The 23,480-nt window shown below is 32.2% G+C and overlaps 1 protein-coding gene across 1 annotated transcript in view; it reads right to left on the reverse strand.

Annotated features, from left to right (window-relative positions):
• The window catches only part of LOC114336768 (dynein axonemal heavy chain 10), an 863,661-nt gene extending 843,865 nt beyond the window's left edge, over positions 1-19,796 (reverse strand). Inside the window, exons 1-3 of the mRNA XM_050648469.1 lie at positions 19,500-19,796; positions 6,268-6,396; positions 4,348-4,554 (exon numbers count right to left, since the gene is read on the reverse strand). Coding sequence (XP_050504426.1) covers positions 4,348-4,554; positions 6,268-6,396; positions 19,500-19,731 — 568 coding nt within the window. The 5' untranslated portion in view covers positions 19,732-19,796. The remainder of the gene's footprint in view (positions 1-4,347; positions 4,555-6,267; positions 6,397-19,499) is intronic.
• Positions 19,797-23,480: the final 3,684 nt, after the last annotated feature.

Raw genomic sequence — 23,480 nt, forward strand, 5'->3', positions numbered from 1 at the left:
TAAATCGATTTCATTAATTGCGAATTTCTAGTACGGGTTATAGGCGTCCGTTTTGGGTAGGTCAACAGTTATTTTATAGCATAACTTTTTTGTCTTGAATTTTTGAGCATTTTTGACACTAGATTAATAAATTATGAGGTATTCGAGTACTAAAAGTTACTCTTACTTTATGTTGGTAAAATACTTCGTTTTTTGTTGAAAAGTTCTTTCAATTTTTTTTCAAATTCCAAAAACGAAAAACTTTCAAATCGATTTTTCTAGAAAACGGTGTGTCCTACCGACTTAAATCAAGAGTACCTTTTAGTACTAGAATATCTCACAATTTAATAATCCGGTGTCAAAAATGCATAAAAGTTAAGGAACAAAAAGGTTATGCGATACGCGTTGCTCTACCCAAAACGCACGCCTATGACCGGTACTAGAAATTTGCAATGGATGGAGTCGATTCATCTCTGAAAAGTAAATAAGCATACCAATTTTCGTTTTTCTAAATAGAAGCGTTCTGGAGGTATTTAAGAAAAACTAATTTCATGACGCCATCTTCAAAGAGCTCTAGCTCCCTTAAGAAGCATTTTCGGACTAGGTGAATTGGGTTAAATTGTCTTAAAATTATCTGAGGAATCTCCTGTCTTCGTTTGTCGGTAGAGTTTCTGGACACCCTGTATAATCCACAAACATCAAATGACTTAAACGTACACCATCAATGTTTAGAAATTTTTGCTCTCAGTCAAGCCAGGGCCGCGCCGTCCACGTGTGCAATGTGTGCGGCGCACATAGGCGCCAACAATTAAGGGGCGCCACTAGAGTTGTTACATAAATTTTTCGCGGATAAAATTTTACCCATTTACCGACCTTGTCACCCTGTATATCTCAACTTTAAAGGTAGGCACATTACGTATTGATTTGCAATCTGCATAAACAAGAAAAATCTTGTAGAGACATGTAGCCAAAAAATGTATAGGAGATGAAATATATCAACATTTTTATATTCATACGCTCAGTCCACATATGGTATGAAGTTCTAATGTAAGTTAACTTCGTTAGCAAAATTTTATAATAAAAACAATAAATATGCAGCTGGCTTTAAATGCTTTACAAGAGTTAAAATCATTCTTGCTCGAGTTTCGGACAGATAGCAAATTTAATAATGTTATTACTACAGCAAATGAAGATGCAGAGAAACTGGGTGTGGAGCCTAGTTTTCAATCAGCCGCATAGCTACGGCGTCAGAATAAAAGCAGACTAGGCCTGGATCCCGCGTACCAAAAAAAGTTGATTAATAGCAAGCTGAACATTTGTTAATATCTTAACGGTGTCTCGTCGGACAAACTTTGATGCAGGGGAACACTGGAACAGGGGAAGTTTTAATTGCGGAACAAGTTACAAATTTGGAACGTCAGATTACGAAAAAGTCCCATGTATTTTGTCAGACAGAACTTCCAATTGATTTGTTACCCTTTCATTTAACTCTCATGTAAAAATTAGACTGGTATTTTTCACCAACTGGGCATTTTAATAAGTCCAACAAGTAGAACATGATTAATTATTTATATGGGAAATAAGCCACAATTAAAATGAAAAAAATAATTTTATTAACGTTTCGACGCCCAAATCGGGTGCCGTTGTCAAAATACAAAATATTACTAAAATAAACTAAAGTGTTGTTGCTAAGCAAAAAAATTCTTCTAATAATTTATTTAATCTCACTCATTTATATTGGCAATTCAGACATATATTATACATTTTAAAGTAGAAGACTTTAAAATGATATTGCCAATATTTATGAGTTGCGTTCCTGGGACGACTTACTGAAAGATAGTTCATTCGATTACATGAAATTAACCCCAACTCAAGAATATCAATAAGTAGAACATGTCAAATGACAGGAATTATGACAGGTGATAAATAGCCGTCTGATTGTTGCATGAGAATTTAATGAAAGGGTAACAAATTAATTGGAAGTTCTGTCCGACAAAATACATGGGACGTTTTCGTAGTCTGACGTTCCAAATTTTTAACCTGTTCCAGAGTTTCCGTACATCAAAGTTTGTCCGACTAGACATCGTTAAGCTATTAACAAATTTTCAGCTTGCTATTAATCAAGTTTTTTTGGTACGCGGGATGCAGGCCTAGACAGTTCGACTACGAATATAAAGACGAACCGATTTTGGGTCCTAAAATGTCGTCCAAAGTTAATTTCTTTTATTGTGTTCTCGACCAAGCATTAATTTCAGTAAATGAAATGAAATTTGAAATCTTTAAAAATTTTATATAATTTGAACGATAGTAGAGAAAACTCACAAGTAAAACTTTTGTGTAGAAATTTGAAAAAAAATGAGATTTGGTCATCTAGAATCTAGATATAGAGAGAGAAGATTTGTTTGAAGAAATAATACAGCCTCAGCCTTTGTGAAAAGAATTAAATAATGATGTTTGTTAAATTTTAAAATTTATATTTTTAAACGAATTAACTGCAGTTGCCCAAATTTAACAGTAGCTCTTCGCATTCTGCTCACTCTGCCCATATCTGCTGCACTATTGAACGATCTTTTACTAAACTGAAACTTAGAAAAAATATTTAAGATCGACCACCAGTTCAGAGCGGTTGACAAAATCTATCATTAGATGAAATTGATACTATTCACTGTACATAGTATAAAAATATTTTCCGAACTGAAGGCGTGAAAAGTGAATTAATATAAAATATAAAATAGCTTTTCATGATTAATAGAGAATGGTTGACTGCTCGAATATATGAATTTTATGAAAATATCTAATAGGCAGATATCGACTACTATACTTTTGTTTCTAGGGCATAATCAGTGGTGTTTCGTCAAATTAGGAAGGTACCTTTGTACATGTTCGATATGTACCTAATGTAGTACCAGTATTTGATTTTAATCTGTTTATTTTTTGTCCAGTGTGAGCTGTATGTTAATTTCTGCCATTATTTAATTTAAACCAATATTACAACATTCAAGTATATCTTCCAATTTGACGAAACGCCCCTGATGATGCTCTAGGAGCGTAAGTATACTTATGCAAGATTTAATAAATTCATTGCTCAACATCTGTCTTTTATTTCCATAATACTTTATGTTTACCTATATATTTACTTGTTTATGCTGTTACGCCAAAGATTTTACATATTTTTATTTAATTATTTTAACTATTTTTATTTTCCTATTGCATGTGTGGGAATTTTAATTTTTTTCGTTTGGTTACAATAAATAATAATTGTTTATTTTTATTCACATTGTTTTATTTAACGAAACGATTTTTAAAAAATTGCTTATTTTTTGGGCGCCATTAAATGTCTTGCACACAGGCGCTACCACGTGCTGGCGCGGCACTGAGTCAAGCTGCTTGATTACATTGTTCAATGCTAACGTAAAAAGCTTTGGTGAAATAGTATCACCCTGTCTAATACTTTTACCAAGGCGCCATTTTTAGTTTTTTCGTCTTCATTGATTTTGATGTGGAATGTGGCCTGTTCATAAATGTTTTTAATGAGTGTAGTGTACCGTGAGTCTATTCGAGCAGCCGTCAGGGCTGACAAAAAGGACAAAATTTCAATACTATCGAAAGCCATGTGAAAGTAAATAAATGCCATATGTAAGGGTAGATTATATTCTGTGGTTTTTCTACCAGTGTTCTGATGGTTTGTAAGTGATCATTAGTACCAAACGCTTTTCTGACTCCTGCCTGTTCAACCGGTTGATATAAATTTAGTTTTTGTGTTATGCGGTTGGTTATTATTCTCGTTAACAATTTATATAAGTGTGACAACAAACTTATAGGTCTGTAGTTTTCAATATTAGTAGTGTCTCCTTTCTTATGTAAAAGTAATATTTCGGCGTTTTTCCCCAAGCTGGGTATTCTTTTTTCTGTTAGACAATTATACACCAAAACTTCCACGACCTCTACAACGATGTTGCCGTCCATTTTTTATTTTGTAACTACTAATGCCGCATCCTCGCTGGTAAAAATTTGCGTAGAACCAGCTGTTCGTCGCAAATATTTGCGTGCCCGAAGTAAATTGTGCTAATGTGGACTTGTTCGTCGCATAGATCGGACGCAAGAATTTTCGACGCACACAACGCACACGCTTCATCGGTTGTCGGTTTTCGAACGAAGATTAAATGGTCGGGCACCGCGTTTTCACTGGTAAAAATTTGCGACGCAAATTCTTGGGACGAACCATTAGTTCAATACGCACGAAAAATTTACCAGTCAGGACGCGGTTTAAAATTATTTTGTAACTACTGAGATTAATACTGATTATTGAATGGCAAGATTTCAATTAGTACTTACCTTTTTATCTTTATAAAATGATAATGCACTTACCTTCAACGTCAGTAGTCTCTGCATCTGTTATCTCTGGTGTTTGTAAAGTAGAAGCCTCTGTTTCTGTTAAAGGAGGCTCAGATCCACTAATCGTTAACGATGTATCTACAGTATCTTGTCTGTCTTCAGAAATTATTTTTGTATCTGCGTTTTCTATTTCTGTTTGTCCTGCTAAGTTCTCAGATGTTGGAATACCTCCTTCAGTTTCTGGGAAACGTTAAATTTAAGATAAATACATCACAATAATTTATGTGCAAGCAGATTCGAACAAAAAAAAATCGATTTTTACCATCTTAACGTTATTTTAAAAACTAATATCAATAATTATCAATGTTCTTTTAACGAAAAATCTTATATTTAAAATATTGTTTATTATTTTTATTTCAATTACTTTATTTGTTTAATTGTAGTAAACTTTCAATATTAAATTGTAGTATTTTCGTTTATTTTTTATCCTACAAAAATAAAAAAAAAGTACAATATTTGTTAGAAAAATAACTCAAATTTCGTTCCTTACCATTTTTTACGTAAATCAAGTTTTTGGGGTTATTATCAAAGGAAAATTAAATTTTAAATTTTAAACATTCTGATTTTTTTAATCAACTTTTTCTGTTGTAATTAACCCTGTATAAGAATATTTGTATATAATTTTTTTAAACTTAACTTGAAAACTAGAGCGTATTGTTTACCTTATTGTGTAAGAAGAATACTTATTTATTTATTCCTTATTTGTATAGAATATGTTTATTTTATAATGATTTCGAAGTAAAATGGTTATAACTCGTTAAATACCATAGACCCCATATTAAGGCATTATGAGACGAATCTAAATACATATATGAGAAAATATACAGTGTTTCCTTTTATTGTATCTATGTTTTCTTTACCATGTAGTTATTTAGCGCCCTGTAAAATACGGCATATTAGCCAAGACTGGAGAAAAGCATTAGGTACATACCTATATTTTTTCTAAATATTTTTTTCGATATTCTGAACATAATGGAATTATCGACCCATGTCGAATATACAAAGAGATTCTAAATTATGGATTATGGAATAAATTCATTTTTTCGAAAATGGGCCATTTTGGAAAAAAATCTCGAGACAGGTCGATTTCTACTTTTAAATTATGATTTTTGACATAATATAAGCCATAATAGTGACATCATCCATTTGGGCGTGATAACGTAATCGATGATATTTTAAAGCAGGAATAGGGGTCGTGTGGTAACTCATTTGAAAGGTTATTCAATTCTCTATTGTGTAATATTAACATTAATATCATTATTTATACAGGGTGGCCAAAAAATAATTATTTTTGAAATAAATTAAATACCACCAAAAAAGAATGTATGTAGCAAAACTTCATACGTGTATTAACTCAAAATACATTTTACTGCAGTCAGAAGAGAGAAAAAAATGTTTATTTGACAAGTAAGCATTGCCTTTCGCTTGAATTAAATATTCAAACTGACAAGGGGCAGGCGGGTGGCTGTTTGACATTTAATTTAAGCGGAAAGCAATGTTTATTTATGAAATAAACATTTTTTATATTATCTCGTCAGTAAAATATATTTTGAGTTAAACAAATTACATACATTCTTCTTTTTGTGTCATGTATATTAAATTAAAAATTAATTTTGTTCACCCTGTATAAATAATGATGTTACTGTTTGTATCACTGAATAGAGGATTGAATAACCTTTCAAATGAGCTACCACACGACCACTATTCCCATTTAAAAAACTAATCGATTACGTCATCACGTCCAAATAAATGACGTCACTATTATGGTATATATGTCAAAAAATTGTAATTTAAAAATAAAAATCGATCTGTCTCAGGATTTTTTTCCAGGGTAGGTTTCTTCAAAAAAATAATTTATTCCATATTTTTTAACCTCTCTATATAGGTACTTACCATCATCAGAAACTGGAGTGGCTCTCTCGCTTTTTCCTTTACCTTTCTTCTTTTTCTTTTCTTTCCCTTTCCCCTTTTTCCCTTTCTTTTTTGGTTCAGGTGGTAGTTCTGGTAAAGCTTCTTTTATGACTGAAACAATAATAAAAATGGGCTAAGCAGAATTATGATTTCTATTCCTACAAAAACGTAGTCCTAGTACCTATGTATATCTTATAGTCAGATTCGTGCTCCAATTACTGTACTACTCAATCCAAAGCTGCGTCCAGAGTACCTGTCCAGGAGAGACATGGTACAGGGGAGACAGTGTTACCTTAAGTAAGCGATACCCCAGAGAGTTGACGAACTGTGAAGGATTAGTACGATAAGATCACACTGTTGTGTCTTAAAGTATTTTGTCCGAACTAGTAAAAAAGTTATGGACAACGATATAATAAAAGAGAAAAGAGATCATAGACTCCAGTCGCAGATTCTGTGTCCGCCACAAATACTACACTAGAAGGTATTCTGAGAGGAACAGACTCTGAGCCACGTACCAAAAACACCTTTCTGGAGCTCAACAAATGAGGATGAATGTTGAAACAAAAATGGATGCTGGGACATGGTCACGACAAATCCACATAAAACAAATGCGTGTGTACCGGTAAAACCTGAGGGTAAAACGAAACCTCGGAAGAGTACCATTACTTCACAACAAAAGAGAGCCGCTAAAGAACCAAAGAACTTTTAATGGTTCTACAGGTTCTACAGAAATATCACAAAAGCATTCGGGATAGCGTTAGCATATAGACACCATCCTGATACACAACTAGGTCAGCCTTAAACAAAGCTCATCAACAAACTAGAACAAGCAGTGGATTGGACCCTTATACGAAGTCAAATTTGTTTCTACAGTTCCATAAAACATCATTTGTTGCAGGGAACGTGTGGATAAACGATGCTAACAAGTATACACCCTAACAACACAAAACATTCCAGGAATGTACTACCAAAATTCTATCAATATTTGAATGTCCTGGACATTTGGGGAACATTCGGTGAACATCTGTTTAAATTATTCCTGGAATGTTACCATAAGACATTATGTGAACATACTACCAATGTTCCTATATTTTAAGTTGCCAAATAATAAATACGTGTAACAGATATAACATTGCTTATAACATACCAAACAAACTAAGTGACATTTTTGGCATACAGTGCAATATGTCAAATTTAAAGAGTTTCCTAAGTTCAATTAACATTTTATACAATATATAAACATACAAATGTAATAAAAATTATTGTTGGCTAATAGCCAATTTGGCTGATGCGATTTTGTTAAGAAAAAAAATTACTTATAACAGAAACTTGTGAAAAACGGAAGAGAGGCATTTTTATATTTATTTCATTTGCGTTCATTTTCAAATTCGCCGTGCATGGCGCTTAGAGAGGGCATCACGTGACTAAAAACGACCAACCACGAACCACCTCACTTCGGCGCTTCGGCCATCTTGGCATCTTGGCCACCTTCGGTCTTGTTTTCGTTTTGGTAATGTTTGGTAAACGAAACGTCTATGTTTTTTGTTGTTTGTTTTGTTTTTTATTTGTGCTTGTATAGTGCATAATGGTGTCCTGTTCTCAACGAAGTTGCATGGTAGAAGCAATGTATTCTACAGGAATAACGTTTCATACTAGGTTAGGTTAGCAAATATGCAAACAAAGGAATAACCCCTATTTCAGAAAATACTAATACCCTAATACTATTAATAAAAAATCTTTTAAGTAACGTAGATATAACAAAGTGAATAAAACGTATAAATCAGAAAAATTATTATTTTGTAAGTTAATAATTGGTCATATTCATTTATTATTTTAATTGCGAATAAGCCACAAACTTCGCTTATTCCTAACTAAAATAGTAAATAGAGATAATATAATAACATAATAGTAAATAGAGATAATAACAAAAGGATGATTTTTGTAAAATTAAAATAATAATTCTTCTTTTTGCGTTTTTGCTAATGTATGCGTTTATAAACGAGGGTAGACCACACACTATAATAGTACCAACTACATATAATGAATACACAGAATATAAAGATATTGTCGGTCCGCTAAACTCAGAGTCCCAGTACAACTGAGTTTCAGACACAACTGGCTAGTTATTTTAGTAAATAATTTTGCAAATTTTACCAAAAAAAGAAGATAATTACTACATAGTTAATAATTACTAATTAGTTAGTAATAGGGCTTTTCATTCAGTCGTTTGTTTTGAGCATCTATCATATGTCGCATAATCCGTGTATATTAATATTATACACAGATTATACAACATATGACAGGAGCTGGAAACAAATGACAATCGATGAAAAGCCCTATTTTGCCAATTTTGGCAAAATTGGCCAAAAACAAAAAAATTACCTACTAAAATCACTAGCCGGTTGTGTCTGAGTTTAGCGAACCGACTATATTATTATTCTGTTTCTAACAATTTCTAAGCTGTTTTATAATATTTTTGAGTTCATTAATCATATTTTTTATTTAAAACATAAATTCGTTAATATTGCTTAGTAATGCATATATTTGTATTTTTAGCTTTCCAGAAGATCCTGAGAAGAAGGCGTAAAGTATAGATCAGATTTGTTAGTAGAGGAGTATGTTCAAAACATTTTTTAGAAAAAGATATTGACAGAACTTCACTTTCATCTGTTCATTGAGAGGCTGTGCTGTTCCAATAGCTTATGTCACACAGGTAATATGCTTAACCTAATTAATAATACAGTCCGTACAATATAGATACCGTTGCACTTCATTATCTACATCAGAGATCTAAGTTGACATTGTTTAATTATTTGATTAATATTCAATGTTTGATTAATATTCAATGTAAATAAATAAAAACATCAGAAATAGAAAACAAGAATTAAGTTATAATCTTACGTTAAAGTAAATAATAAAAACAGTAAATATAATAAAATAAATACTTATTTGTTTGTGAAAAAGCTATTTCTTTGTGGCATTTTTGTAATAAATTAGTCTAACTGGGAAATAAGCCACAATTTACTTGAAAAAATAATTTTATTAAAGTTCTACTTCCACATCGGACGTCATTCTCAAAATACAAAATATTATTTATTATTTATTTAAATATTATTTAATATTTATTTTATTATTATCCAGATTTAGCCATACGGCTCACACTCCCTCTAGGGGAAAAATTGACTCATCCCAGATACCTACGGTATCAAAAGGATTGGCTCGGGTGGGACTCTTTCCGTGTTATCGAGCCCTAGGTGACTTGATATGCTGGAGTATCTCCCAGAAATTTTCGTACACATCTGGCCGTCACAAGTAGTACAGCTTTCTGCATGGTATTATAAAGGTGTTCATTTAGACCCAGTTTTTTTATGTTTTCGAGGAGGTTCTTTGGAATGACTCCAGTAGTAGACATAATAATAGGTATACATCTGGGTACTGTGCATTCTCCATTGTCTTCGTATTTGAATTTCCAGATCTCTGTACTTGGCTATCTTTTCAGTAAATTTACTGCGCAGATTATTGTTGTTAGGTATCGCCACATCAATTAGTGTTGTTTGTCTTGTTAATTTATTAACTAGTATGAGATCTGGTCTATTATGTGCCACTGTTTGGTCTGTGAGCACAGTGCGGTCCCAGTATAGCTTGTAGTTGCCATCCTCAAGCATACTCTCAGGGACGTATTGATAATATGGGAGATGGTTCGTTTGGAGAAGTCCCAGCTTGATAGCTATCTCTTGATGAAGGAATTATTATTATTATTATTTATCCATATTATTACCTGTAAATAATATTTCTTCTGATTGTTAATTGTAAAGGATAGAAAAATTACCATTTATTTTAATTTTTTTTTAGAATCAGCTGAGAGAAGTGGTCTACAAAAAACCAGGAAGGAAACGGAATATGTGGCTATGAAAGGCAAACGAAAGGTTTACAAAGCAAATGTGACACATTTTTTTATAGTAATATTAGTAAATTACATTAAAAAAATATATGAAAAGATTTTATGCAATAAAAATGTTTATATTTATCAAGGATGCACTATTTGGTATGGCCACATATCGTCAGTGATGTGACAATACCTCCTATCTGTTTTTTCATGAGATTTGTAAGAGAGACCAAACACTTGTTTGGGCCACCTTCTGTTTTCATATATTTTTTGACTTGTTTTGTAGTAAATTCAACTATCTATTTACTACAAAACAAGTCAAAACTTACGTATGAAAACAGGAGGTGGTCCTAAAAAATGTTTTTCGTCTCATGCAAAACTCATGAAAAAACATATAGGAGGTATTGTCACATCACTGACAATATATTTCAGAGAATGTCTAAAAAATATACTGTGAATGTCCTAGGAACATTCATGGAATGTTCTTGGACAATCGTGGAATGTTCCAACAAGACATTCAGTCTAAAAAATGTACTGTGAATGTCCAAAGAACATTCGTAGACATTCATGGAATCTTCCAACAAGACATTCAAGGAATGTTTAAAATGCTGACACAGCACTTTCCTGGGACTTTCCAGGGACATTCGTGTGCTTTTGGGGACATTCCAGGAATGTTTTCAATGTCCTGTGTGTACCTTCTAGGAACATTCCTGGAATGCTTTGTGTTATTAGGGCACAAAACATAATAAACGATACTAACAAGTATACACAAAAATGGACGACTGAGATGGTAAGGACTATGGAGGGACTGTGAAAGACTTAAATGAAGTCGATCCTCATAATATGCTCAAGCATCCCATGGTCCCCAAGATAGAGGCTGTTAAAAAGCAATTATCAGGGCCCGACTAAGAAAACAGAATCAAGACATTAAGAGACTGTTGTCAAAAAATCGAAAGATCGATGACGACGCACAAATACTAGTGAACGAAGTCCCCTACAAGCCCTAAGGGCTACTTATTTTAAGGCATACTAAAGTTTTCCTTCAAAACCATCAGATGCCGCGATGACTCCAATCAGTGTAGCAAGCGGACCTACAGCGTAGTACTTCAGCAGACCTTGGTGTTTTTTTCTGAGAAGATTCGATTTGATTCAAGAGCCTTGCATTTACAAGGTCTAAATAAGAATAATAAGGTCTAAATAAATAAGAATAAGAGGTTTATCGGGTATTGGTTAAGAGATTGTATATAACCGATCTACTGAAGCCCCGACGAAATGTGTGTTAGTCCAAATACATAAACACTGCCTTTGATGAATCTTTGCTTGTCCCTTTCAGTTCAAAAACCCTTATGTTAATTTATCTTGCACACTGTAAGTTTGCAAAAATATATTTCTAAAATATAGAGATAAGGTTCTCCAAGTGCAATATAGAAATGTTTAAATTCTCGCTAAATACTACCGAATATTCCTGCGCTGATCCTTTTGCGATTTCGACTCGTCTGTATACCAGGTAAAGTCTTGCGGCCTTGGTCGAATTTTTTCTCTGTCTCATCCCTCTCCTGGGAAGATGTCTACTTGGTCAGTTATTTAAGCCTTTATATGGATGCAATCTGATCAAAAATAATCATCCATTTGGTATTTATAATTTTATTTTTGATGTTAGTATGTCATAATCTACCCGGTACTAGTCCTAAACAAACAAGTCTTTGCACTTTGCTTTGTGTAAGGATGGCACTTTTTTGCTGCCGCCCTTTCACTTACTTCAAGCTCTTGCCTTGATAATAGTTATATTAATGAACTCAATTTAAATACAGGTGTCTGCGATCCTGTAATATCTGATCATTTAGGTATAGGTATTTGCTATTATAAGTAGTTTTAAAAATGTGTCTACAATTATAGAAAAGACTAAAAAAATATTAATTAATGAAAAAAATATTAAGAACTTTGTGGAAAAAGTTAAATCCAAAGATTGGACTGTGTTTAACGATATCCACTGTAATTCAACCAACGGCAGAGTTGTCCTATGTGTGAAGAATACAACATTTGTTTTCCTTTAAAGAACGTGAATAGCAGAAAACGTGCTATTAATTGGTTTAATCGCAAACTTCGAAATTTAATGAAAACAACTCTTTTTAAGAGTGTAGGAGCAAAATTTCGGCCAATGCTTTTTAAAGGCATCATTTTTTTTTCGAATCCTGAGAAAACTAATAAGTATCTATTTTTGAAAATTTTATATCAATTGTCATTTTATATATTGTAATAACGGAGGAGATGTGTTCACTGACAGACAGGCATAAAATTGGAATCACAGTATAATTCTAATGAATCAGCAGGGTTACTCTCCATTTTAACGGTTCCAATTTGGCAATTCACTCCGAATTTTGAAATCAATTCACTTTTGATTTTTTTTTTATTTTGATTTTGACAAATTTGACAAAATTTGACAAATTTGACAAAATCAAAATTCACAATTTTGACAATTCAAAAAAAGCAATTCACTCCGAGACAAAATTTTGAATGCGCAACGATAACGACCAATCACGGCATAGGCGCAACTGCAGCGACCAATCACGACAAGGTAGGATGCCGTTAAATGTCATTCATCTACGCAAAGGGCTAAAAATTTTTCTGAATTTGATGTCATTGTCACCAAAATGAAATATAGAGAGCAAAGGATTTTTTCCGGAGTGACCCTACTGATTCATTAGCAATATACTGTGCCGGAAATATATACTTGTTCTCGTCTTGCTCAGGCGCGTCGAATAATACATCGCTTGTACTATTTATTTTGATGACTTCAACACAATACTTTCAGTTGCAACTTTGGAACCGAAAGTCCGAACTCTAATATCTTACCTCTAATATTATTTTTGGATTATAAGCTTTCACTTGACACCCCATTTGTCACGCTGTTTTAATAACGGAGGAGTTATATTTATGGATAGACATTTAGACGGACAGACAAGCATGAAACCGGAAATATATATTTATTCTCGTCTTGTTAAGGAATAATATATCGCCTTTACCATTTCTGCGACTTTAAAACAGTACTTCCGGTAGCAAAATCCCGAAAGTCCGAGGTCAAACATAAAATGGGTGAAAACAATAATTGCGAAAACTACAGATGGCTCAGTCTATTGGAATCAATCTATCAAATATACTCAAAAATTATTAACAATAGAACAAAAAATACAAAAAAAATAAATATACAGGGTGTTTGGTAAATAATGGGCCATAGTTAAATAAATAAATAAATAACCTTAGATTTCTGAGATTAAAATAGGTCGATTTAAGGTAAATTACCTTTGTACGAAAGTTTTTTTTTTGTTTTTATTAATGGCTTTGACATAGCCCATTAGGCAGACTTTGTTTTGTTTTGTATGGTATTACAATAACAATTTTAAGTTTATATCTAAACCTACTTATTATCTAAATTTACAGGGTGTTATAATATATTAATGGATCAGTGGCGGCTCGTCAGAGGAGGCAAAGGAGGCACAGCCTCCCCATAAATTTTTTACACACTCTACACTGTTTTGTTTATCATGAATCGCGAAAACAACAAGCAGTCTCACTATTATACAACGTGTAAATTCCATATTATCACTAATTATCCAAACGTACGGAGCATTAGCATTAGAACGCATGATCGCGTCTCAGTTTTATTACATATTATTGTAGGCAGGACCCTGGGTTATCCCGAGATTCATGAACGGAGCCGAGAAGCCCAGCAGACTCCGTTGCTAATGCTCTGTGCAGCGCAGCAGGCGTTTAAGGAGACCCGGTCTCCTAACAGTGGCATCTACGGTGCCATCACACGCTGCCCGGAGATATACCAAGGGAGGCAGAGTAGCTTCTCGGCTCCGTTGCGTGGTTGCGTACGTCTCGGGACAACGAATTTTAGGGTCCTGACTAAAAATAATGAAAAATCTAAAAGTGAGAATTTTGTTATGAAATTTGGTATGTGGGGTTATAATAATATTTGGAACAACTTGCTCAAAAAACTTTTTCCGATATCTCTAACTCAAAGCAAAATATCGGTAATTTATCGTGTTTTTGAATTCGCAGTAGGCCGCGTTTAGAATTAAAAAATTCAGTTGAGTATCTTAAAAAATTTGAAGCTTCATTATGTATGGACGGCAAAACTTCAAATCTGTATTTATTTTGATATGCATAGGTATCTATTTACAAATAGATGGAATTGTTAACAAATAAACGACACAAACTTTGGTATTAAACTTTTACAATTAGACTAACTATTTTTAAAATGATATGATATCATGAAAATTATGAATTAGGATGATATTATGAAATGTAAATAAAAATGGTCAAAAAAATTACATTACCTTAAATTACATTTTTTGGCTCATTTTTTTTGCTAGTGCACATTTGTCTAGATATTTTACAGTTAGGTATAGCCTCCCCTATTGTAAAAATCACGAGCCGCCACTGTAATGGATACATTTTTCAATTTTGTGTGATATTTTTACAATTTTTAATTTTATTATCTAAGCCTATTTAAAATTTAAATTTACAGGACGTTACATATTCGTAAAGACATTGTAACGTCTGCTTATTTTTTGGAAAAAGAATTTCGTTTAAATTGACAGGTAAAGCACAATTTAGATCAATTAACTTTTCATACATTACTTTAATATTTTGTCTGTACTGTCCACACTCCAATATGAGGTGCTGTAGATCTCCATTCCACCACAGGCGCAATATGGGTTATCACTGATACCTATGCTGGGGTCAGTGCGTGATTTGGCCTCATTCTGTTTATTGTTTTTATAAATAGCCTATTTGATTCTTGTTTAAACCATCTCTCATTGGGAATTAGTGGTTGGCAATTTCTAAAATTTATTCCCGTTGTACTTTGGTTATATACACGTTGCCAATTTTGTTTGCAATGGTTTTTACTGATATTATCTATATCGGTTACTGGTAGAAGTATGTTGTTTATGTTTCGTTTGGTTAAAGCTGCAGATTTAGCTAATTTGTCGACTTCTCCATTTCCAAATATTCCAGAATGTCCTCTAACGTAGTAACCTCTAAGTAATATCATAATATAGACTCTTAATTTCTATCTCAATGTGGTTTAGATTTTTTGTCGATTGATGATATAATTGTCCATACCAACAGAGGCTATATATTTTAACGCAAGTAATAAAGCTGATTATTTCATTCGTAGGAGATTCTGACCAATAGAAAGCTACAGAAATGCAAATTAAGGTGATAATTTTTGATAATATCCCGTCGTTAAGTATATTACGTCAGATGCCCTTCGTTGCTACGAAAAAATACATTCAGTGACATTAATGACAATTAATGTTTTAAAAATTATAAAAGTGATGACTTTCATTCGTCAAATATTTATAAAAACTGTGTGTTTAATGGTACTAATTTGTACTTACATAAATAATTTACAATAAAATTTTGGTTTTGAACAATTTTATTCATGAAATAATCGCAACAAATTGCACTCGAGCTCTGAAATTAATATATAATTTCAGAGCTCTTGTGCAATTACTACTGATAATTCGGCAGTATATATTGAAGCTTCATTAGGCAATCAGCATGATTCTTTGTATTCAGAATTCCAGTGATATATTGCACTTCCGGTTTTATTTTGAATTTTGGAGCCGTCAGTAAAAATATATTGAAACATAGGCCACCTGTCTTTAATTATTTTGTTGATAATACTGCCTGGAAGGTTTGAATCCATGTAATTTGTTTGTATTACCTTGGAAAAGAGAGTTTCAGGAGGTTTAGTGTAAATTGGAGGTATTTTATTTTTGTACATTTGGTCTTCATACATTGTCAATTTCCTATAGCTTTCAACGTATATGGGGGTTTTTTTAGTACACCAATATTTGTGGCTTAAATCTAATATATTCAAGTTACGAATACTCCTTAAGTAGCTGACGTTTTTTGAGATAGCTCTAGCTACAAACTTATCTGTACAAAACTGTCTACGTAGAGTAAGTGGTGGTTCCTTAGCTTCATTCTCAATAATAGTAATAGGAGTAGATTTTAAGTAACCGAGACAGAGTCTCAAACATTTATTCCTTTGGATTTTGGTCGAATCATTGAGCGATAGAATAGCAATGCAATATTCGGGTCAGCTCCCCAACCGGTTCTAAAAAAGCTCTAAGGATATTCATAGAATTTTCTGATTTCTTTATAATATAATGAATTTGATCCTTCCATAACAATTTACGATCCAAATACGTCCCAAGATATTTAAGAGGATCGGTACGTTTTTTCGGCTGCAATGCTATTCAAATGGGGATTCATTTTTTTCGAATCCTGAGAAAACTAATAAGTATTTTTTTAAAATTTAAACGCAGAATGAAATATTGCGTTATTAGCGAGGGCGGAAAGTCCCTGAGAACTTCTATAATGGTTATTTTAATAAGTCACAGGGGTGAAAAACTAAGAGAAAATTTAGTGTTATTTTTAATTTCAAATATTTCATTCAAAATAAACTTTTTATATATTCTAAGGGACTTTCGGCACTCGGTAATAATTTAGTCTTTCATTCTGCGTTTAGATTTTTCAAAAATATGTATTGGTTTTTTCAGGATTCGAAAAAAATGAACACAATGTCCGTGGTAATTTTCCAAATCTATCTTTGTCTTACAACGCACTCAGTCGAATAGAATATTGTCAGTCAGACACTGACAATCAGTGACAATTTTAAATAATTATTTGACATGAATCGGGAATATTTTGAATTGTTGAAATAATATTGATATATAGTGTATTTGATAAATAATTTTAAAAGGTGAACTTTATAAAAAGTTATTTATTGTGTATTATTTATGGAAGATATAAGCAGAGAATACATCAAGATATATTCTGTGATCCAAGTATTTTGTTGTTAAAGATGTTCAAAATTGTAAGCGTTCCATTTATTAAAATAGTTTCCGTTAAAAGTTATTCCGTTTATTAAAAAATCACTTTAACACTTTTCCTCTTTTCTCGATTGAGTATTAGTTTTTGTTGTAGGTACATATAAATTATTACAATCGCTGAATACATAGCTAGTGAAAAAATTATCGGTAGTAATTGCACAAGAGCTCTAAAATTATTGAATTTTTCCCGAGTGACACTTTGACAGTTTTAATTTCACAAGCCGAAGGCGAGTGAAATTATGTCAAAGTGTCACGAGAGCAAAAATTCTATATTAATTTCAGAGGTCGAGTGCAATTTGTTGCGATTATTTCATGAATAAAACTGTTCAAAACCAAAATTTTATTGTAATTTATTTATGTAAGTACCATTAAACACAGTTTTTATAAATATTTGACGATTGAAAGTCATCACTTTTATAATTTTTAAAACATTAATTGTCATTAATGTCACTGAATGTATTTTTTCGTAGCAACGAAGGGCATCTGACGTAATATACCTACTTAACGACGGGAGATTATCAAAAATTATCGATTTAATTCAGATTTCTGTAGCTTTCTATTCAGAAGAACATTCAAAAGCCACCTCTTTAAGCTAGTTATGACATTGTCAAGTAGAATGACATTCTAGTAATATGTACATATCCATACCAGTGTGAATTTTACTACACGTAATTTTCCATGTAAAGACAGAAAAGGTAGGGATAGCCGTAAAATATTTGCGAATTATGTACCCATGGCCTTAACACAATTTTTTTTTTTGGAAATTCTATTCTACCTAATTTGAAGGTGCCTTGAGGAATTTGGCGTTTTTTGGAGAAAAAACAAATTTCAGTCTTTGTCGTTGATATGGATAAACCTAGGGAATGGTAATCATTTTTTACACAATCTAATGTAAATTCAAGTTGACGTCTACAAATATATCTAGAGAAGAATGGGAGGTGTACAACACAACATCATCTGCAAATTGTAAAATATTATAGTGTGGAGGTACTATGTGTTCTAAATCTATATTGTACAATGAAAAGAGAAGTGGACTTAAAATACTACCCTGTGGTACACCTATACTCGTTAACTTTGGTGGTAAAAGGTTCTCGTTAATAAGGTACGAAAGTTAATAATAACTGAAATACAGGGTGTCAAAATTGGACTTTTATTTTATTTATTCTTGAATATTTCCTGACAGGCATGGGCTAACAACACGAAATTTTGGAGGCGGGGGTTTCTTGTGACGAGAAATCTAAATTCATACAAACATACGTCTTTCAGCGCTCATTTAATACGTTCAATTTTTTTATCTCCCACTCTACATACTTTTTAATCAAAATCTTTATACTCTTAATATTTTTAATACTTAAAAATAATATACTACATTCATCTTGCTAAACTTGGCCGTTTTCGAAACGCATTTATAAATCTGCGATGCAAATTTTTTGTATAATATCATTGTAGTTACACCCGAAAAATAAACTTAAAACCATAATCGTTGTGCAAGTTCCCATATTTTTGTTATTGCATCGCAAATTCCATTAGAAGAAATTTGCGTTACATTTTTGGAAATTATTATGGCTTTAAGTTTATTTTTTAGGTGTAACTACAAATGATATTATGCGAACAATTATGTTGCATTGCAGATGTAAAATGCGTTTATTTCGAAAACGGTTAAGTTTAGCGAGATGAATGTAGTACATCTTTATTAAGTAAAAATATTAAGACAATAAAAATTTTGATTCAAACTTACCTATATAGAGTGGGAGATAAAAAAAAATTGAACGTATTAAACGAGCGCTGAAAGACGTATGTGGCGCCCTCTGGGCAATACATCATTTTTGGTGGCAAATTTAAATTTATCGTTCAAAAAAAACCGCTTACCAAATTTCGTGTTGTTAACTTATGTCTGTCAGGAAATATTCAAGAATAAATAAAATAAATGTTTAACTTTGACACCCTGTATTTCAGTTATTGTCAACTTTCGTATTAAGGTAAGTTAGCTTAAATCGACCTATTTTAATCTCAGGAATCAAAGGTTAAGCTATGGCCCATTCTTTACCAAACACCCTGTAGTAGCCATTATACGATTATAAGGTCTATATTCTAAAACAAATAATATCAAACTAATGAAAAATTATCCTGTAGATGTTTGCGTTCATGAATATTGAAAAGCATTGGAGTGGATCGATAGACAAAAACTGGGTGTGGTAAAAGTGTATAAAAATGCGTAAAAGCTGAGCAGTAAACTAGGCTCCAAGCTAACGAAATTTTTCAAAATATTGAAGAGCATTAAAAGATTTTCTGCATAGAAAAATTAAGGCATAAGACAAGAACTGATTGTATATTCAACCTCAAGCCTGTAATGAAGAAGAAGAAGCGGAGAAGACAAGCAAATAATATAATTTTGTTAATAAAAATTCACTCACCTTTCTGTGGAACTAATATTTCTTCGTCGACTAATTTCTCATATGAAGTCTTATACAGAAAGAAAAATGCCTTTCTTTCATTAGTATCCACAGTATCATCCAAAAAAGAGTAAAATTTGTCTTCCAGTTCCTCCTTATTGGTCATCATTTCTTCAAAATATTCAGAAGAAGGTAATCCGAAGAATGTAGTAATGCGGTTTTTTATCCATTCTCGTCTAAAATCGGTCCCCATTTTTATACTATACTTGTTTTACTTTAAAACCTTTTTGGGATTAATTATTTATTTCCCTTTTGACAAAGGAATATTAATGTTTATTGTCAAACGGTTGAATAAGTATGTATGTGGTAACGGTTGTATATTATGGTAGCAACGGATCAACAGTTGTAAGCAATTAAGTGTGAAAATCAATATCACCGTAATGGTGGGTAGTTTTAAAGTAGTTTCCTAAGATACCAAATATTTCATTAGTATTATAATATTAAATCTATATTATGGTAGGGGAGCCCAAGCGGGGATTTTTGCAGTTACTCGAGCGCGTCAGATTATCATATGGGGAGAAACCTGGTACCCTGCAGATGTACCTCTACCATATATTGGCTCTTAACACAGGGGAGTTCGTTAAGGGGGGCCCGAAAAAAATATATCCTTAAAAAAACTTTAAATTGTCAGATAAAGATAAGGTAAGTTAAGTACATACAAGAGAGTGTATATTTTAAAAATCTGACACTTTGGGCCTGGCTTAAGGAAATGGGTGAGTCCCAAAGTTTCACAAGAAAAAAGCGAATATTTCGCGAAATTAATGACAGATCGAAAAACTAAAAAATATGTGCTCAATATTGTTTTAAAAATCTATCGAATGATACCAAACACGACTTCCCACGCAGAGGGGTGGGGGGTAAATTTAATATTTTAAATACGAATCCCGCGATATTTCGCGAAATGAACATCAAATCGAAAAACTGTAAAATACACTTATTTAATATTTTTTTTAAATCTATCGAATGGCATCAAACGCGACTCCCCACGGAGGTGGGGTCGGGGGGGGGGGTCATTTTAAAATCTTAAATAGGAGCCTTCATTTTTTTATTGCAGATTTGGATTCCTTAGATAAAAATCTGCAGTCTCTTGTTGGTCCTAGTCTATGTTTTATATTATCTTCTTCAGTTGTTCCTTTGTTTGATATTATGAAACCTAAATACTTGTACTTGTTTTTTTGATTTGTTTACCTTCGTCTATTTCCAGCCTATTCTTTTGTTACTGGTATACCCATTCCTTAGCACTTTCTTCTCCATGTTTTCAGGGTTTTTTTTTCCAGGAATATTTAAAATAGGATAGGATAGGGGATATGGAACAGCCCTGTAGCAGTCCATTTTTCGTCTTAAATGGACTGGCTATTCTATTGCCCGTTTTGATAGCTACTTTGTTCTTCTTGTATAGTTCTTATACTGCTTTTATTAATATTCGTTGAAATTCAAGGTCTTCGATTGTTTCCCATATAGCCTTAGTTCTAGGTACCTATCGAGGCAGGCCTACTCATTATATAATAAAACAATGAATGATTTTCAATTGAATTTAGATGACTGTAGAGGCCAAGGATATGACAACGGCTCTAACATAGAGGGAAGAAATAAAGGTGTACAAGCTCGTGTTTGCAAAGAATATCCTCCTTATTTTTTGGGATATGTGGATCCCACTCCCTCAATTTAGTCATTGGGGATGCAGATTTTGCGCTTGCAGTGCGCACAATACCGTTTTTGGTATTGTAAAAGTAAAACGTTATACATTTTTTCTGTTTGTTGGCAATGTGCATTATGCTACGCCATATGTTGCATCAGCTATAAATAATGACTCTTGTACAACTGACTATTGTACTATTTTTTGATTGAATATAATGTTACATAGTTCTTCCCAGATAGCATGCAATATTCCTGGGACATTCTCTCAATGTCCTGAAAAGAATATAAATATTCCGAATATTCCAGGAATATCGGCCGAATATATATATATATATATATATGGCTCACAAATGATAGGAAGCCCGCTACAACCTGCCGATGAATGGAAGCCCGCGGTTTACGGGGTAAGGGGATTGTAGCACTGTCTTATTCCTACAGTCTTACGAAGCCCACTCGTATAAACGCGTTCACAGTGTATATGGATTACGCATTATACGAAGCCCGACGATGTTGCCATGTTTTAATTTACGTTTAAATAATACGACTGTTCTACGAGATCCTTATATGTGTATATAAGTCGTCATATTGCCTGTTATAAGAAGCCCAATTCTATTCAGCAATCTATACGAAGCATTTTAGAAGAGTCAAGATAGAACGAAAAGATGCATTGTTTCGGAGCAATTCAAACAAGATTATCTTTTTCTAAAACTTTTTTTGTTAGTTTATATACATGTTAAAGTAAAAAAGTTCTACTCACAGATTTTGCCGCTAATTGATTATTATTTGTTTAAACAATAACAATAATTGTTTTGTACAGTGTGTCCAATTAACACGTTGTCGGACACTGCGTCAAATGTATAAGCAAGTGTTGTGACACTATATGTATTTTGCAAAGTAGAATAGGGAAAAATTCAACGTATATAGACGTTGTGTCACATTACATCAATGGAAATTAGACGACTATAGACGTTCTGTTCGTCAACGTGAAAAGTTGTGCATGGTCTAAATTAAAAATAGAACCATCAGTTCATTTTTTTTTAAGCCGTATACGAGATATTATGTCAAAAAATATGCATTTTACTCAAGAGTAAAGTAGCTTTATTATTCAAAATATTAAAAATTGTTGTAATGAAAAGTTGTTTGGAATTAAGAACTATATTCTAATATTCCACTTCATCTTTCTAATTAAAAAAAAGTTGAATTTTTTTTAATTATGGATATACAACATTATTTTCAGTTATTTCAATTATGATAACTATTTTATTATAGACCAGTAAGGATCTGTGAAAAAACGTCTATTTTTGGATGTGAAAGGTGGCATTCGAATTTTTGCAGATAAAGTAAGGTGATAACTTCGTTAATAATAATTTACTTATGCTCCTTCTCAAATATGGCCGGAACATTAATAAAAAAAATAAAATATTTAAAAATTCGAAAAACGTCGATTTTTTTCTGTTTCTTTGCTTATAACTTTAAAACGATTCGTTTTGGAACAAAGTCGTAGAGAAATAAAATAAAGATAATTGAATTTTGTATGATATCCGACTGGTCAAAAATGTCTTAACTTATTACCTTTTCTGCAATATAGCAATAAATACAAAATAAGGGGGCAAAATATGCCTGTTGTTATTCAATGTTTTTAACCACTTCGGTGGTACTTAGAACCTTAGTAATTCGCTTAGGAAATTCTTTGTAACATACTTAAACTGTGTACCAAATTTCATTAAAATCGACCTAATAGATTTTGCATAATAAATTTGCAATTTAAATGTTTTTAAAAAAGTTCAAATTTTTTAAAATCTTTCTGAACAAAAAGTAGACCATTTAGAAGTTGTCTAATTTTTTTACATATAAAGAGGTGCTTTACCTATCTAATACACTTTACAGAATTAAAATCGGATTATTTAAGGGGCCTCAGCAATGTTTTAAACTTATAAATAATTTTTTGGCTTATAAACAAATAGCTTTGTTTAATAATAAAAAATTAATTTTTAGCAATGCAAATAATTAAAACCGGTATAATTTGATTTATACTTTCAAATTCTGTCAGCAGAATTGCTATTTTATTTTTTAATCAAAATTATTCGCGTTCAAAAATTGCACTTTTTCGATTTTTTGAAAGTTCCACTGCATTTATCTCGAAAACTATGCATCCTACGAAAAAACTTGTAAGAACATTTTTTGCTTAGACTTACCCAAGAAATATAAAAAAGTGTTTTATTTTGCGAAAAATCGATATTATGTAATTCCTCAAGTTGTTTGTTTATAACAATTTTATTGATATCCGGATCAACTGTTACCCAA

Source organism: Diabrotica virgifera, chromosome 4, assembly GCF_917563875.1.
Source record: "Diabrotica virgifera virgifera chromosome 4, PGI_DIABVI_V3a".
Lineage (NCBI taxonomy): Eukaryota > Metazoa > Arthropoda > Insecta > Coleoptera > Chrysomelidae > Diabrotica > Diabrotica virgifera.